The sequence below is a fragment of the Lepidochelys kempii genome, chromosome 1, assembly GCF_965140265.1.
Source record: "Lepidochelys kempii isolate rLepKem1 chromosome 1, rLepKem1.hap2, whole genome shotgun sequence".
Taxonomy (NCBI): Eukaryota; Metazoa; Chordata; order Testudines; family Cheloniidae; genus Lepidochelys; species Lepidochelys kempii.
Genome location: NC_133256.1, coordinates 42,969,021 through 42,987,826, shown reverse-complemented (window position 1 = coordinate 42,987,826; position 18,806 = coordinate 42,969,021). Strand labels below are relative to the sequence as shown.

At 37.9% G+C, this 18,806-nt stretch overlaps 1 protein-coding gene across 7 annotated transcripts in view; it reads left to right on the top strand.

The window, feature by feature from the left end:
• ATP8A2 (ATPase phospholipid transporting 8A2) overlaps positions 1 to 18,806 on the top strand; it is a 692,754-nt gene that overhangs the window by 126,670 nt on the left and 547,278 nt on the right. For 6 of the 7 annotated variants that reach the window (XM_073340296.1, XM_073340286.1, XM_073340306.1 and 3 more), the window contains exons 3-6: positions 5,746 to 5,845; positions 8,698 to 8,796; positions 12,099 to 12,144; positions 17,636 to 17,676. In XM_073340296.1, the coding sequence (XP_073196397.1) occupies positions 5,746 to 5,845; positions 8,698 to 8,796; positions 12,099 to 12,144; positions 17,636 to 17,676 (286 nt within the window). Of the gene's footprint in view, positions 1 to 5,745; positions 5,846 to 8,697; positions 8,797 to 12,098; positions 12,145 to 17,635; positions 17,677 to 18,806 lie in introns of those variants that run through there. The other variant, XM_073340324.1, reaches the window with a different exon arrangement.

Here is an 18,806-nt window from a genome sequence, read left to right as displayed (position 1 = left end):
ACCAAAATATGCGGGTACCAGCTCTTATAATTTTGTTATTCATACTTAGATACAGCAAAATCCCATTAACAGTTGGGGAAGAAAGAGGGTTAAAGTAGAAGGATAACAGATTGCTAATCCTGGACACTTATACACATGCTTAGGTTTTCTCACATGTGAAGTCCCATTCACTCTGTAAGTAAAGTTAACATGTTCATAAGTATTTTCAGGATCGGGGATGTAATGAGACTTATATTTTATTATGTAATCATTATGCATGGCAATTAATTAAATGGAAAAAGCAGACTTTTTTGTGAATACCTGTTTTAATATGGCAATCAAGGGCACATGGTAGGTGTAATGTGTTTGGATTTTAAAAGACCATTTGATTACGTATGTGTCAGTCTTATGCTGAACCTTGCTGTTAGTTTGGATATCAGTGCTGTCGTTCAGTGAAATTGGGCAAAAGACTTCTTGGGGAGAACTGGAAATGCTCACGTGGTGCATCCCACAGAGAAGGCTGGGCTTCCTGGCATGGTACAGTCTGCACCTTCCTTATGTGCGTGCGGGAGCTCAAATGTGGTGGTGTCTTGGGTCCTGCTGTGTGGATCCTAAAGCAGGACATTGGAGACAACAATCTAACCCCTCTAGATTAAGAGCGCTATAGAGGCTGGTTCCCTTGGAAAACAGCTAGTTAAAACTAATCCGTTTGTCCCAGATACTCTGTTGGCTCTTGTAGAGATTATAGTCTCAGTCTTCAGGGGCCAGGGGATGGCAGCTGTACTGTGAATACTGCACTACTAGTACAGCTGTGGATGGGCTGTCCCAAAGAATGATACTAGCATTTCTGGAATGTGTCACGGTGAAAGCTGCTGGTATGGAAGACACACACACACACACACCAATTTTGTGGGGCAGAAGGGAGTAATTGTAAATTTGTTGGATAACAAGTAATTTTATGTTAAAAATTACTAGAAATATTTAGTCCAGAGAAACAAGAAATAATGGGCCAGCTCTTACTCCTTGTTTCTCTTATTTCAGGTGATGTGACTCCCACTATGTTAGTAACAGAGGTTCTTTGACATACCTTCATGGACGCCAGGATTAAAGCCAAGCAAAGTAATCATAGTTATTAGCCAGGGCTATTTTATTATTAAGGAAAAGAAAACGTTAAACAAAAAAACCACAAATGACAGAATACAAGTGATTAACTGGTTACTTTAGTTACAATCTCCTCTGTATGCTTCCTTGCGGAGAGCTTTTAGGAGAGATTAAGCCTTTGACAGTGGACTGCATCTGAAGGTGTTCTTCATTTCATAAGTTAAGACCAAAGTTCACTGTTTTCCATATTTATTGTGAGCCCATCTTAGTATCTCATAGATACTTAAACTGTTTATAATTGGGCAAAAGAATTTAAGAGCAGGTGAGGCTTGTTTGGTATCTCATTGATAACTTAAACAGTTGATCATTGGGCAAAGTAAGTAATATTAACTAAGTCCTGTGAAATCAAAGAAAATAGTTAAACTCAAAAAGAGCCATTTAAGGGACAGTCTTGAGATGGGACAATTATGAATATTAAGAAATGTACATACAATTAAATCCTACTATTATTTTGTTTATCAATGTTTAGCCCCTGTCACCTCTTCAAGAATACACGGTCTGACCATCTGGTGATTAACAGGAGAAACTGTTAATATTTTTAAGTTACAAAAGCATTTCCTTATCCCAATAAATATTCAGAAGAGTTTAAATTTAATCTCTTGGCAGTGTCTAAATTAACTTCCTCTCACCAATCTGTGTTGAAGTCCTGGGGAGGTTTTCCTTGGGTTGCTTTCCTTTTGGGGCTTCTCTGTTTTTCTTAATCTGATTGTGGCAGCTTGCTTGTAGAGATGGACAGGATGAGTTGTGGAGTGCTTACTGTTTAAGCAAGGTAGCAGAGGTGTGTGTGTGTGTGTGAAGGGTGCTCCATTTGGAGTTTTATACCCTTCTTCTTTCTATGTTCATGAAGTTATAGGAAAATATGCCTCTTTCAGGCTTCCATGGATTCCAAGTTGGTTACTATCATCCTTCCCCTGGGCTCAGGACCTTCATGGGTTTCCTGTAGGAGCTTCTTCATTAAATGAATATGCAGCACTTTTTAACAGCCTTTGTTCTTGTGCTGGGAAAATCCCAGATAAACTCTAACTTCGAAAGGTTAACGTCTTATTCTTATTCAATCCATTGTCTGACATAGTCCTTCAGTTTATTTAGAGTTCGACAGGAAATGAAAGTGTTTTTAAAAAGTCCAAACAATCCTGTTCTTTTATGAATCTTTTTAGTTTTTAACAGTCATTTAAAATTAAATAATTCTTAGAACATCTTTAGTTTAAGAATCAACAACTCCTTGAGTAATTATTTAAGTTTTTTTGTGTAGTTTAAGTTTGATTTTTCCTGTCATCTTGAGTTGCATGAGGGAGCTATTTAGGCATGCCAATTTAATTAATTCTCCACTAATACAAATATTCTATACTTAAATAGCTTCTGTTAGGGGGCTTATTCCTTCATCCGCTTACTTCCCTGGTCCTTCACGCATGAACAGAGAGCAACAATACCCGAAGTCCAAAGGTGCAAACAATTTGATGTTTGTTGGGGTGAACTTCCAGCAAGCATGATTCCAGTTTCCTTCCTTAGTGTCCCCCTTTCCAGCTCTGACACCACAGAGCCTTACCTGTATTCATGTTCCCATTCCTGCCCTTAGCTAAACATGATTCCAATTTCTCCACCCCCATTCCCTGTTTCCATTTCCCCCTTTAGCAAAATATGATTCCAATTTCCTCAACCCCATTCCCTGTTCCCATTCCCCCCCCCACATCCACCCACTTCCTGATTGACTGCAGACTATATAGTAAAACTTGAGTTCTGCTTCGCTATACCTTAACCAATCATTTTCCTGAAATTTAACTAACCAATCCTAACATATTGTAACATGATTGTTTAACCAATTATATCCCACCACCTTAATTAGTTTACACGCAGCAAAAATAATTTTACAGCAGACAGGAACAATCACAGAACCAGACAGAGATTATACAGACAAACAATAGCAAAGTGGGAACTATAATGACAAAACAATACAGAAGTGAGGATTTCACATCCCAGTTATTGATAAGTGAGTTCTTGTCAGACAGGATGCTATCAAACTAAGTTTCCTTTTACATCTTCTAGGCACTTCCCTTTCTCTGGAGGCGATGGGCATTATCAGGACAGGATTGTATTCCTAACAGTCCAATAGCACCTTATTTCAATGTGACTAGTTTGGAATGTGAGGATGTGACCGGTCGCTTCCCATCTTATGGCTGCCTCTGTTGCTTAGCCAAAGGCCTTAGCCTAAGAACAGGGCCTCAGACTGTCAAAGTAAGAGAAGGACTTTACACTGGCAGACAGTGATTTTGATTCTTTCTTTTATACCTCTAACTAGCCAAGTGATAAGAATACGCCTAAATTTTTAGAGTATAGGCCTTTACAGACAGGCCTGAATATCTATATCCTAACAGCTTCTTACATCAATAATTATTTTAGCAAGATCATTAGAGTCTATGTTAGTGCATGAACACTTTACCATTTACATAGCAATGATATTAGGAAATTACTTTAGTGCTTTGCATTTAGTTAAAATACTTACAAATATGCCATTCAAAATGATTTGCTGTTTCACAACTGAAGAAATAAAGGTTTAAAACATTTCCAACTACACATGTTTTTCCTAGACACTTTTGAGTGAAGTTTTTAGAGTAATTATAAAATTCAACAAGAATATTTCTAGAATTATTTGTGTGGGTTTACTCTGAAATTTTTCTTGGGAGAGTGAAAAAGTCCACTTTACACCTAGATTTATTCTTTGATAACGCAACCCTACATTCCTTTTCACAAATCAGGTCTTTTCCTAAAAGGTGAATGTTTTTTGTATGGTGTATTTTCTTGAGACAAGGATTACATTTGTACCAAACTGGTATTTTACACAAAGGGAGATGTTCTGGTTTGTTTGTCTCTGGGGTGACAGAAAGCAGAAGCCTCTTGGAATTGCTCTCCTTAGTTTGAATGTTTTCTACAATTGAATAAACAAAAACATATATAGGTGAGGTACTTTTCTCCAAGTACCATGTATATGAGAGCAATGATAAATATACACTATTTTTCAGTAAAGGCACAGGGAAGCTTAATTACATAACATTAAAATAGTGTATTAATATACTTTTTGCATTAATATTGAGGTCTCTACCTCAATTTATTACTTAAAAACAAAGAGCTGAATTTTCCCCTGCATCTGGGGTTTTCTTGTTGTGAGGGGAAGGAGGTGGCCATTGGGGAGCCAGGTACAGCAAGCTCCCTCATTCAGCACCAGACTGGCCCTGACATTCCTTAGAGTAGCCCAGGTGCTACTCTAGCTTATACCACTAGATATCTTCTTCCACTGGAGTGTAGAAGAGCTCTGCTAAGGTGGAGTGAAGGGGTGGCTGGAATGGGAGCCAGCTCTACCTATTTCACTAGCTTTATGCCAACAGAGAAATCCCTTCTCCAAGGATAAATCTTCACTGGCCACTTATGGGCAGAACCCAACCAGTCTGCACTGCCCGATCAGCACAAAGTGGATGCATCATACTGCAGGATCTGGCCCAACATATTTCCATTCCAGTTCTCTGTACATTGTAGAGGTTCATGAGCCTAGGAATTCTATTTGGTACTCATATTTATGTTTGCACTGGTCACCTGTCAGCCACTTTTTGTGTTGTCATGGGGACATGGCTCATTACAAATCTGAACAATATAATATCTTGGGCTTTATAGACTTTTCTCCTGAAATTGACCAGGTTTTCATTTGTATCACAACATCTATTGTTACTTGTTAATAGATGTCCGTTATGCAGCTAGCAGAGAAAATGACACAATTTATCTGAAAATGAGTTTTCTTCCTAGTTTGTTGGTATGGCTAGATGTATATCACCTTTTGCATTACTCTTCCTATGATGTAATTACCTCAAGATATCACTACACAAAATGATCAGCAAGGCTAATTCTGAAATTATCTTTTTGTTTTTGGTAGCTTAGTGCTCACAAGGAGGGCTTTGAGTTCAGCATGCTAGGTCAGTTCTGAGACAAGAAGTGACTCAGAATATGAAATAAAAGGCAGATTGTAAATTGTGTGGCACATTTCTGTAATTAAAGTAGCTGTTAATTCTTTAAAGTGTGGCTGTACTTTGAAAAATCACTTTGTAAAATATGGCGTTATGGAGTTTCCAGCCTATAGCCTGGTTATAACCGTTCCAGGATATAACAATAACAAATGTAGTATTAATTGGACTTAACCACATGCTTAAAGATAAGCACGTGCTTAAGTGGTTTTCTGAACTCGGTTCCTAATGAAGTACAAATGTAAGTGTTAGAGAGAACTGCCCATAGTACTGGAGTTTGGACAGATATTTTAAATAGATAATTTTTGTCTTCTGACTGTACCATCAGGTGATATTTGTTGTAATGATCAGAGTTACTGCCTTTCTGCGAGCCTTCAGGGTCCAATACACACTCCCTCAAAAGGGAGAACGACATTATATTTCTATACATTATACATCTCCTTAATGTTTACCCACAACTCCCTATATTAACTTTGAACAATGAAGTCATTGCTAGCTCTTGAGGCACTATCATTTTTCTGCAGTTTTTTTTTTTGTGGTTACACTACTGTACTTTAACCAAGTTTTTGTTGTTTGTTTTTGCTTTTTGAACTTACAGTACAGCTAAGTACAGCGTGGTGACATTTCTACCTCGATTCCTCTATGAGCAGATTAGAAAAGCTGCTAATGCTTTCTTCCTCTTCATTGCCTTACTGCAGGTATGGTTTTATTTTTTTAAACCTTTGATTCAAAAGAAATTCCAATGTAATTACAAAGAAACTAAAAGAAAAAAAACATCAAGTGTGCCTCAATAGAATAATTCATAGATTCATAGACACTAAGGTCAGAAAGGACCATTATGATCATCTAGTCCGACCTCCTGCACAACGCAGGCCACAGACTCTCACCCACCCACTCCTGCGAAAAACCTCTCACCTATGTCTGAGCTATTGAAGTCCTCAAATCGTGGTTTAAAGACTTCAAGGAGCAGAGAATCCTCCAGCAAGTGACCCGTGCCCCATGCTACAGAGGAAGGCGAAAAACCTCCAGGGCCTCTTCCCATCTGCCCTGGAGAAAAATTCCTTCCCGACCCCAAATATGGCGATCAGCTAAACCCTGAGCATATGGGCAAGATTCACCAGCCAGATACCCAGGCAAGAATTTTCTGTAGTAACTCAGATCCCACCCCATCTAACATCCCATCACAGGCCATTGGGCCTATTTACCATGAATATTTAAAGATCAATTAATTACCAAAATCATGTTATCCCATCATATCATCTCCTCCATAAACTCATCGAGTTTAATCTTAAAGCCCGATAGGTCTTTAAGCCCCCACTGCTTCCCTTGGAAGGCTATTCCAAAACTTCACTCCTCTGATGGTTAGAAACCTTCGTCTAATTTCAAGTCTAAACTTCCCAATGGCCAGTTTATATCCATTTGTTCTTGTGTCTACATTGGTACTGAGTTTAAATAATTCCTCTCCCGCTCCAGTATTTATCCCTTCGATATATTTATAGATAGCAATCATATCTCCCCTCGACCTTCTTCTAGTTAGGCTAAACAAACCAAGCTCCTTGAGTCTCCTTTCATAAGACAGGTTTTCCATTCCTTGGATCATCCTAGTAGCCCTTCTCTGTATCTGTTCCAGTTTGAATTCATCCTTCTTAAACATGGGAGACCAGAACTGCACACAGTATTCCAGGTGAGGTCTCACCAGTGCCTTGTATAATGGTACTAACACCTCCTTATCTCTACTGGAAATACCTCGCCTGATGTACCCCAACACCGCATTAGCTTTTTTCACGGCCATATCACATTGGCGGCTCATAGTCATCCTACGATCAACCAATACTCCAAGGTCCTTCTCCTCCTCCATTACTTCTAATTAATGTGTCCCCAGCTTATAACTAAAATTCTTGTTATTAATCCCTAAATGCATGACCTTACACTTCTCACTATTAAATTTCATCCTATTACTATTACTCCAGTTTACAAGGTCATCCAGATCCTCCTGTATGATATCCTGGTCCTTCTCTAAATTGGCAATACTTCCCAGCTTTGTATCATCTGCAAACTTTATTAGCACACTCCCACTTTTTGTGGGAGTAATAAAAAGGTCAGTAATAAAAAGAAATAAGATTGGTCCCAAAACCGATCCCTGAGGAACTCCACTGGTAACCTCCTTCCAGCCTGACAGTTCACCTTTCAGTAGGACCCGCTGTAGCTCCCTGTTAACCAATTCCTTATCCACCTTTCAATTTACATATTGATCCCCATCTTTTCCAATTTAACTAATAATTCCCCATGTGGCACCGTATCAAATGCCTTACTGAAATCTAGGTAAATTAGATCCACTGCGTTTCCTTTGTCTAAAAAGTCTGTTACTTTCTCAAAGAAGGAGATCAGGTTGGTTTGGTACGATCTACCTTTTGTAAAACCATGTTGTATTTTGTCGCATTTACCATTGACCTCAATGTCCTTAATTACTTCAAAATTTTTTCCAAGACCTTGCATACTACAGATGTGAAACTAACAGGCCTGTAGTTACCCGGATCACTTTTTTTTCCTTTCTTAAAAATAGGAATTATGTTAGCAATTCTCCAGTCATATGGTATAACCCCTGAGTTTACAGATTCATTAAAAATTCTTGCTAATGGGCTTGCAATTTCATGTGCCAATTCCTTTAATATTCTTGGATGAAGATAAAGTAGTCACCATTATCACAGTGTGAAGTACATAACTTTAAACAGGAAATTAAAGGATAGTTGGAGATTTTGAAAGCTGTTTGCAAAGTAAATTCCAATTTTATAAGAAGTCTTGTTGCTAATTTCACCATAAATCACTATTAAACTAACCAAAGATACTAAAAAAGCTTCCTTTTTTGCATACATGTGCTTGTAAAGCCAGGTTGTCTTAGTTACTATAGGCCAGATACTCATCTGGTATAAATAAAGAAAATGAAGGTATGCTACTTTACACCACCTGAATGAGTTCAACTGTCTGGCCTGGGAGGGAGAGAGAAATGTGTAAGTAATAGAATTGTAGAAATTCTAAAATGACCTATGATAGCTTTCTTTTGTGAAATATGATGTAAAGGTCTGGTATATCAGGGCCTTTCAGAGCTGTAAGCAAGTGCTTATAAACCATTGAGAAGCTGGGAATCTCCGCTTTCCACTGTTTATAAAACTTCCCTTTCTGGTCCTGAATCTTAAATATCTTGGTGATACAGGACTGACTATGATCTATCTTGCACCTCTGACCAATACATTTTTAGGGGAAACTTGTACACTTGGGTGGGAGGGGAAGAAGAAAACATTTCTCTGACATGTTTTTTATTGGTTTGAAAATGGATCTGTTTGAATCGTCTCAAAGTTTATTGTGTCAGAATAAGTTCCAGTATATGTGGGATAGTTTGCAGAGTGCAGCTGAGAGGGTTAAGGTTCCATCCCTTATGGCTGCTGTTCTAGTTCCACTTCTCACTTGATATATTCATAAAACACTAAACTTTACCTGATATAAATCATAGATTTGCTGCATAAGAGAGTTTTATTTTTTTCTTCCTTTACAGCAAATTCCAGATGTCTCTCCAACAGGAAGATATACCACCTTGGTGCCATTGCTATTTATTCTAACCGTTGCTGGCATCAAAGAGATTATAGAAGACTACGTGAGTATAATTTATTTAATTTGGGAAACAGGTAGGCTTCCTACCAATGAAGCACATACAGTTTAAGAGTAAATGCATCTTTAAGAGTGACACAGTAACCGTTGTTGTTGGATCAAATCCCGAGATCTTTGCTTAGTTGTTACTCAGCCCTTTTCAGGTAAATAGTCCATTGACTTTAAGAGGAGTTTGCCTGAGACAGGACCTCAGGAGTCGGCTCATTATCATTATTTAATAGTACTTTATTAAACATATGTATGTCTTCATAGGTGTGCTGTCTGTTTTGAAGAATTGAATGGATCTGGGCTGGTGGGTTGATATGAAAGCTTATGTACAATAGGAAATGCAGATGAACTTTGAACTGGGTAACGAAAACATAATATTAAAACAAATGGAGCTGCACCTATTTATATCAGCGGAGAATCTGCCTCATAGTATAGCAATAAAAATATTTGAATTTATTTTATCAAGAGAATTCCTAAGTTTAAAACATACTGAGAAAAGCAAATTTTGAAGAGGCTATACATATATTTTTATTTGGAAGTGTGAGAAATATAAATATCTTTCTGTACTTGTAAGAATAATCACACTCACTAAATCTCATCTCTTTTCACCGTCTAATACGTGTAGCACAATAATTGCACATGAAGGAGCAAACTTTCAAATTGGCTTCCCCAGAGAATGCAAATTTGCATGCCCAAATTTTAGCTTGCAGTGTTTTGTTTTGCACACTCCAAAGCTCCATATTTCTTGCACAAATAGAGCAATTAATTATCTAGTAACCCAGTTTGCACATTTGTATCCAGCAGGATCAGGGTGCAAAAAATCATTGCCTAAAATTACATGTGTAAAAAGAATTATGTGCTGTTCTGTTTGTGCAAGTTTAGGTGCTGCTTTGTAAAGTTTGGCCCAAAGGCTTCTCTGAGTAGAAACAAAATCGCTTATTTGTGGCCAAGAAATTGACTCTTTAATTACATATGGCAGCCAAAAAAAAGAAAAAGCTGTTTCTCTGTTTTTTTTTCCTCTCAGGTGTAGTATATTCTCTTCAAGTAGTCAAAAGTTAGATTTTGCCATCCTGAACAGTATCTTAGGTCTGGTCTCTAAAATGCACAATGCTAGAGCCTTTAATTCTGCCCTTTCTTTAAGAAGGGAGAAGGTATAGTTGTACATTTTATTATCAAAGAGACTAAAATGCCCAATTTGTTGAGCAATAGTGTCACTGGTGGATGAATATCAGAAGGAAGATACTGAGGGCCATTGGCACATGACTGAGAGAGATCGCTAGGGAACCTTCCAATGTTTGGATATACTTTGGGTACACATACACATTTTGGATTTTTCTCTGAACAGAACCTTTGGCCCCTCAGTGGTATTTAGATTCGTCTTTGGGAAAACAGCATTTTATTTAGCAATAAATCTCTGCCAAAAAGAAAGGAAAACTGAAAGCAACATACCCTTTTCATCTGACAAATAAAAAGACATCCCTAATCAGAACTGACTTTCTTTTGTAGTAAGCCAGCATTATTTAGTCCTTTGACTTTGAAATGTAGGTAAACTCAGTAGCCAAGAGACCTTTCCTGACAAGCAGATTGGAAGACAATGTAAAGGATGACTGTCACCGGGGGCTGCTGTTTCTCCCCAGCTCCAAGCATGTGCTGCTATGCCCAGTCTCTGTCAAGGAGGCTTATAATTCTATTATAACAAAGGTTACCAAACAAACAGAACACCATCTTAAATCCATACCTGGTCACCCGTCCCAGGGGTCTCTGGCACTCCTGTTTCTGGCAGTTTCCTCCTCCAACAGCTCCGCTCCCCTTCTGGGAATGCCTACACAGCAAAGAAAAACCCATGGCTGGGTTGACTTCTGGGCTGTCTGGCGCCTGAACAATGGGACCCTCCCACCCCACAGGGTCCTAGAGCATGGGCTTGGGCATCTGCATAGCCATGAAACAGCCCCACTGCCTGACTCCTGCGAGCTCGAATCGGCTAGTATGGGCTAGCCGTGTGTTTTTCTTTGCTGAGTAGATGGACCCATTGAAGCCCAGCCACCAGGTTGGTTCCTTCTGCCCCTGGCTGCCTTGCTCCAGGGGCCCACCACCGGAGTTAGCTCTGCTCCAGCATGGCTTTGCTCCCCATGGCTCAGCTGTCTCAGTCCTTCCTTCATCTAGCTGTCTACTAGCAGACCTTTATAGGCCCAGGTGTAGCCCAGTCTTCTTTAATTAGCTGGATTGGGCTCATCTGCTCCAGTCCAGGGGGAGCTGGGCTTTGTCTGTCCACAGGGACCAGCCACCTTGTGACAATGACCCAGGGTGGTAAAAAGAATTGAAGACCTAACAAAAGCTGTGCATCTCATTGTGGTCATTTAATAGGTGCTCTCACTCCACAGGCTGTATATTCTTACATCCAACAGGCTTAGACAAAACAATACCAACTATTTTAATTGACATTCAAAGCTGCTGACTCAAATTGAGGTCCTGCGGCTAAGTGAGCTAAGTTAGGAAAAGTTTCCATTCCAGACATATGATAAACAGGGAAGGGATATGGAAAAAATTAAAAATGGAGGCAAGAGGATTTTTTCCCATACTTTCTCAAAATATTATTTCTAAGCATTCTCATCCACAATCCCTACCTAGAAAGGCACCCTCATTTGCTTTCTTAGTTAGGTATAAGTGTACTCAGCACCCTAAGATTATAAGGTAATTTAAGACAAAGCCTTTCAGACAAATTCTGACACTTGGCAAGTGTAGATGAAATATTAACAAATACAAATGAGGGGAGAAAAATTCCTGCTGAGGTGAGCAGTCTGTTTTGTAAAAAAAGGATTACAGGGTTCCAGGAAAGTAGGGTTATTATAGTCAAAAGGTCTTTCTCCTGTCAGCTCTTGAATTAATTATGTCAGGTTTTTTTTTACTGTATATTAAGAAGCTTTGAATACATAATGCTAGAACAAATTACACATAGAATATGTGTAGTCAACAACTCTAACTCCTATCATGTAGAATTATTCACTTGTTCTCATTGCATTTTTGGGTGGCAGCTTTTAACTTGCCTTGTTATCTGTTATTCAGCATAGTGAATACCACCTCCTAATTTAGATGCAAAAAGTCAATATTGGTCTTTTGTAATTCTAAGCAAAAAGGTGCATAAAACAGCATAGACGATCCAATTTAATTGACAAAAGAGAGATCTCTGCCTTGTCCTTTACTCCTCCTGTTTTTGCCTTGTTTATTCAGCACATGGGTTACTAATGTGGAATCTTCCTGAGTGTAATTAAATGTTGTTGTTTTTTGTTTGTTTCATGACAGAAACGGCATAAGGCAGACAGTACAGTAAACAAAAAGAAAACAATAGGTAAGATCCTAACGTAGTTTCATTTTTTTAAACTAAATATTATGCATTAGGAATGGCCAGATTCAAATGTATTGTGAAGATGAATCATTATTTTATGATTCATAAAATATGATTCCCAACTTGATGATCACTTTAGATAAGCTATTACCAGCAGGAGAGTGGGGTGGGAGGAGGTATTGTTTCATGGTCTGTGTGTATATAATGTCTTCTGCAGTTTCCACGGTATGCATCCGATGAAGTGAGCTGTAGCTCACGAAAGCTCATGCTCAAATAAATTGGTTAGTCTCTAAGGTGCCACAAGTACTCCTTTTCTTTTTGCGAATACAGACTAACACGGCTGTTACTCTGAAACCTGTCATTATTTTAAAACTAATCATGTATTATCTTCTGATTCTATAAATTCTAAAGAACTAGAGGAAGATGTACATGAATGACTGTTTGAATGCTAGGTGCTAATAATTAGTCGTCATTAATTTTTTGTCTCATTATGAATGATGATATGAAGAACTTGGTGGAATAAGGGGTGTGATGTCCTGGGATACAGAGACCTCTGCTTCTCTTGAACCTTATGACATCAGTCTTACTGAATAACTGCCTGGAGGCATTGCTGTTTGTTAATGCAAGCCTTACTGTTGCTATATCAGTTCATCCATAACTTTTATTAAAAATGAAAAAATATGAGCAGTATTTTGGTTGCACTTAGAATCTTTCAAATGGAAGAAATGTTTTAAATGAAATGAAATCACTGTATGTTAAGGTATAGTTTCATTACTCTTTAAAAAAAATAGCTTAGCCTCCAGAAAAACACGTTGGAGAGCAAATTTGCTAAAATTTTGAAGGTCTACTAGTGTGTGATCCTTGCAGGTATTTGCATGACCTAAGTGCAGTTTAATATAATACTGTTGGTTGGTTGCACATTGGGGTTTTGATCTCTAAGCAATGTGTTACCCAAACCAGATATAGTCTGCTATTATTCCATACTTTTGATGTTCTGTTGGACCAAAATATTCTCCAATATACTTGAACGTACACCCACTCATTCTGAGGGGAATTTCTTGTGTGAATCCAAAGGCAGATTTTGGCTTTTGGTTCTTTTCACCCACATTTTGACCTAGGGCATTCCTTGCTATGGCTTTCAAATACCGAATAGTCTTCTTACTCATTGAAACTTCTCTGTGGCTCTCAAGGGCATTTAGTTCATGAGCATGTATTGGTTAATGTAGTCTTTGGAAATATAGGGAAATATCATCCCTTCATCCATATGGGGCAGCAAAGATGTGATTAGTGAGAATCCTGTCATAGTGAGCCCGAAAATACTGGGGAAGAGGCATCTCAGGGCTTGCCTTCACTGCAAAGTTAATTTGAGTTATAATTCAAGTGTTGCCCCTAACTCAACTCCCATCCATACACACAAACCCTTAAGTCGAGAGTGGTGGTGTTTTTACCAGTCAAGGGGCATAGGCTACAACAAGAGTGAGCAAAAATTGTCAGCTGCTGTCAAGGTTCCTTCTCCACTCTGAATATCCCCCCCCCCCCAAGCCCTACACCCCCTTTCCTGGGGAAGGCTTGATAAAAATCCTCACCAATTTGTACAGGTGAACACAGACCCAAACCCTTGGATCTTAAGAACAATAAAAAAAAAGAATCAGGTTCTTAAAAGAAGAATTTTAATTAAAGAAAAGGTAAAAGAATCACCTCTGTAAAATCAGGATGGTAAATACCTTACAGGGTAATCAGATTCAAAACATAGAGAATCTCTGTAGGCAAAACCTTAAGATACAAAAAGACACAAAAAGAGGAATATACATTCCATCCAGAAAGCTTATTTTACCAGCCATTAAACAAAAGGAAATCTAACGCATTTCTAGCTAGATTACTTACTAACTAACAGTTGTAAGGCTGCATTCCTGATCTATTCCCGGCAAAAGCATCACACAGACGAACCCTTTGTTCCCCGCCCCTCCAGATTTGAAAGTATCTTGTGTCCTCATTGGTCATTTTGGTCAGGTGCCAACGAGGTTATTTTAGCTTCTTAACCCTTTACAGGTGAAAGGGTTTTGCCTCTGGCCAGGAGGGATTTTATAGCACTGTATACAGAAAGGTGGTTACCCTTCCTTTTATATTTATGACAGCTGCAAACACAATCATTCTGTGTTGCTAATACAATTACTGTGTAGTTTAAGAGTTATTTTGCCGCATGACTACTCTCACTCAATCTAGGCTAATTTGAGAGGAGTTAACTTGAGTTATCTACACTCTAGTTAACTCTGCAGTGAAGATTTCACCCCAGATGCACAGAAGCAGGATTTACTATTTATTTTGGGATTAATGTACTTTGGTCTTATTTTACCTAGAGAAGACTGACCACCTGTAAGGTATAATCTCTTGAAAGCTCTGCATAGAAAGACACACAGAAGAGATTATAACTGAAGTAATCATTATTCACTACTAGGTAGTGCTCTGTTTTTGTTTTATTTTCCTTTCTTTAGTTATAAAATTGATAAATGATTAAGTGATATTATCAATTTATTAATTAATAAAATAAGTATTATGCTTGTCTTGTGGTGTCCCCTAAGGTACAGTAATAACCCCATCTGTCTAAAATAGTGGTGGTCACATCCCGGAATTAGCATTAAGAAAGGCAGTTAAGATTTGACCTATCATTTTTTGTTTCTGTAGACGATAAATTGTTAGTAATTTTTGGAAAAATAAAAATAATAGAAAAGTTACATGAAAAACTCCAAGAGTTGACACTCACAAAGACATCCAAGAATCCTGTTTAGAAGGGTGGGTTTGCTGCCCTGTAGGTTAGGAGGAGTTCTTCTCCTTGAATAGAATGAGTGTTCCAGGATCTACAGGGAAATCCAATGGATTTCAGGGTATTAATATGTTGGACAGCTTCTCTGTACTTTTCCCAACTCTTTCCCCCTGCAGCAGCCAAACTGAAAGTGTCTTCCTTGTACCTGCATCCTCCTCCCTCCAAAACTTCACGGGGAGGTCAACGTCATGGAAAAAGGATTTGGCAGGAGTTAATGCTGACTTTGTCAGCACAAAATCCCATGAGGTGATTTCTGAATAAGGAGTTGCTGATTCATTATCAGATAACTAATTATTTCCCCAATTAATATAACAATTTTATACTTAAATAGCTTCTTGTGTTTGTAATCAGTTATAGCATAGAAAGACCTTGCTATATTTGTATATAATACATCTGACTATTCACATAATAATGGTATCTGGCTGTTGTTATATGAAATATTTACATTTAGATAGAAAATATTTGCAAATAAACATCTCAAAGGACGCTTATACCATCTTAAACATTTGAGGGACAACCTTTAAGGCAAACCCCAAGTTAGATACAAGTAATTGATATCATCTGTAAAATATTTCCAAACCATAATTTTGCCACCCTTAAACAAAGTGCCTGTAAAAGAAATCTGTTTTTTCAATAAGAATATTTTCAGAATTCTTTTTATGAATTTAAACTAAGGCTTATCTCTTTGCAAAGAGGAGGAGTAAAGAAGTCTACTTCTATGACTAAGTTTAGAGCTCTGATAACACATCCTTGGTATCATAGATTAATGGTTCTCAACTGGGGGTACATGTACCCCGGGGGGTACGCAGAGGTCTTGCAGGGGGTACAGCAAGTCATCTAGGTATTTGCCTGGTTTTAGAACAGGCAACATAAAAAGCACTAGTGAAGTCAGTACAAATTAAAATTTCATACTGACAATGATCTGTTTATATAGCTCTATATACTATACGCTGAAATGTAAGCACAATGTTTATATTCCAATTGATTTATTTTAAAAATGAGAAAGTAAGCAATTTTTCAGTAATAATGTGCTGTGACACTTCTGTATTTTTATGTCTGATTTTATAAATAAATAGTTTTTAAGTGAGGTGAAACTTGGAGGTACGCAAGACAAATTAGACTACTGAAAGGGGTACAGTATCCTGGAAAGGTATTATATCCTGTATAAAGAACATCCTCGTGTTCTTTTACACAATCAGGTCTCTTTCTAAAACATAAATATCCTAAGAATGTTTTCATGAGATAAAGAATCTGTGTAAACACACTTAGAAGCAACAAATATGGTTTCATGCCTAAACAGATGTCATCCTCTTTGACGCTTTTGGTGATGATTCTCAGCTTTCCTAGGAATTTCTTTAATTTGCTTGAACATTTTAGTGAGCAACCAGATCAATTTTTAATAAGCATGCGAATGATCATTCTTCACTCATCATGTGTACGAAATTAATGGAAATATCTCCTTATCTTCATTAAAGATGAAGGCAAGGATGTAATAACCTAAACCTGTATATAATTATAATAAAATTATTTATAACCACTTTTGCATCACTGTTGATGTCTGTTCCTCAACACAATAGAACCCTGATTTTTTTTTTTAAGATCTCAGAGGACACTCAAAAAGTTACATAAAAGTGGCAGTTCAGACAATCAGTACCTTCAAGCCTCCAGAGGTCTTCAGTTCTATAGGAACTTAACATCAGCACTGAGAACTTAGGAATCCCCTGGCAAGGAAGCCTGAAGCTAAGCTACCTAGTCCGTGCGATTTAGTAGCTGCACAGGGGTAAAGCTTCAGCCCTGTGGAACTTAAAACTCTCTAAAACTGAATCACCACCTCTGTAGAGATCTGCAGGATCTTTAGCTAGTGTAACCTCCGATGACAGAAGTGACTTTTTGTTAACTGGGATTTTCCCCTAAATGAATTTAGGAAAATCAGATTGTGGTATATTGAGGTTGGTTTTGGGGTAGAAGTGACATGAATTTTAATTTTTTTTTTTTAAACCTATGAACACAGTGTTTGCCTTTTAGCTGGACCTCCTCCACCCTCCTGCCATGGAGGTAATAGCTGGCTTCTTTTGTTGGCTTCCTAGATACATTTTCTGGGATGAGTGAAGTACAAAAGAATGAATGAAAACATTCTAGATAAATCGTTTGGTGTGATGAAGTCATTTTTAACTTCTTTGCCATTACCCAGTAATGTACAACGAATTCCCCCCTCCCCCTGCAAGATAATGTGTTTCAGGAATGATCATTTTCATATCTCAAATGGGAGATAAGACTATGTTATAGTTTAAAATAATGGAAATTGAATGCTAGTGGGCCACTTCCTGCTCTCTGTAACATGTATGCAACTCCCAGCAGTATTTCTGGCTCTGTAATCAACATCACAATGTTGGGGTGATTTCATAGAAATAATATGTACTGAGGGCCAGATTCTGCCCTGGGACATGTGTGCCTGGCTCTGATTCATGTGTGCACTCACACACATCAGAGGATGAAATTTGATCCCAACTTCTGAAAAAATATTTAGGATTGTATCCAGGCACATTAGTTAATTTGGACCTTGGCATATATGCTTCCTGTGCTTCAAGGTGTTTGGATAGTGTAAGTCATCTTGATTTTTGATATGCATTCTAATAAATAAAAATTAATTAAAGTTGATGATTTTTATTTCAGTTTTACGAAATGGATTGTGGCGGACCATTATGTGGAAAGAGGTAAAAAACCAATTTTTAAAATGTTTTGAGAAGAATTACTTTTGATGGACTGATTCTAGGATGGCGCAGAGCCAACGACGCTGGATTTACACTGTCTAATGAGTCCCCTGTGATGGGGGAATCCTTGGCTGCCTGTTTAGGGCAGCTTTTTGTGGCTGCTTTGCACTGTGGTAGCAATGCAGAGCTCTCAGATATGGGCTCCAAGATTGTGTCCCATTCATCTGTTTTTCCAATAACAGTTGTCTATTACTTTTATAATAACAATTAGGTATTATTGATATTGCCATAGAGACTAGAACCCTGTGCTGTTTGCTCCTTTGTAGCACATTGCTTTTATCCCAATAAAAGTTAATTATTTTCACTGCAATGGCACAGCTTTATTAATATTGTTTTTAACAACTTTATATGTTCTCTGCAGATCTAGGGGAATTTTTTCTCTGAAGTCTTAGGCCCAGATCTTCAGATTTAGGCTTTGGAAGTTAGGAGTCTAAATACCTTCAAGGATCTGGGCCTTACTTAAATACTTATTTAACTTTGGTAGTTTCTGGGGCCCAATCAATTAGAACTTTTCCCTATAAGAAGTTCAGATTTTTTGAGACCAGGTTCTACAAACCCTCAATCACAAGGATAATCTGTACAGGTATAATGAACACCTATGAAGAGAGCCAGCACAAGGTCTATGCACAACCACGTAAATCCCACTTAAACTCAATTTTTTTTAGGACTTAAGTGGAACTTCAGTGGTGCATAAACCTGGTTCTTATCCTCTGCACAATTGTGAATTTAACCCCAGGTGAATACTCTGATTGCATTTAATGAGGTTACTCGTGTGAGTACAGATTCTTCAGGTCAGGCCTGTGGCGCTTAGAAAATTTTTTATAAATCTATATTTACCAGAAAGTCCAAAATAGCTCTTTGAGCTTCATTCTGGTAAGTGATAAATAATGTACATCCCTTGTAATTTTCTGAGAAGGACTTTGAAAACCAAATCAGGAAATTAAACCCAGAAAATTATATTTAAACAACAGTAAGGCTCTGATGGAAACCAATGAATCCCAGGGAATGTAAAGCTCACACTGAGATGTGCCACTTTATCTTAATTTTTCTACCAGATTGTGAATTAGAGATGT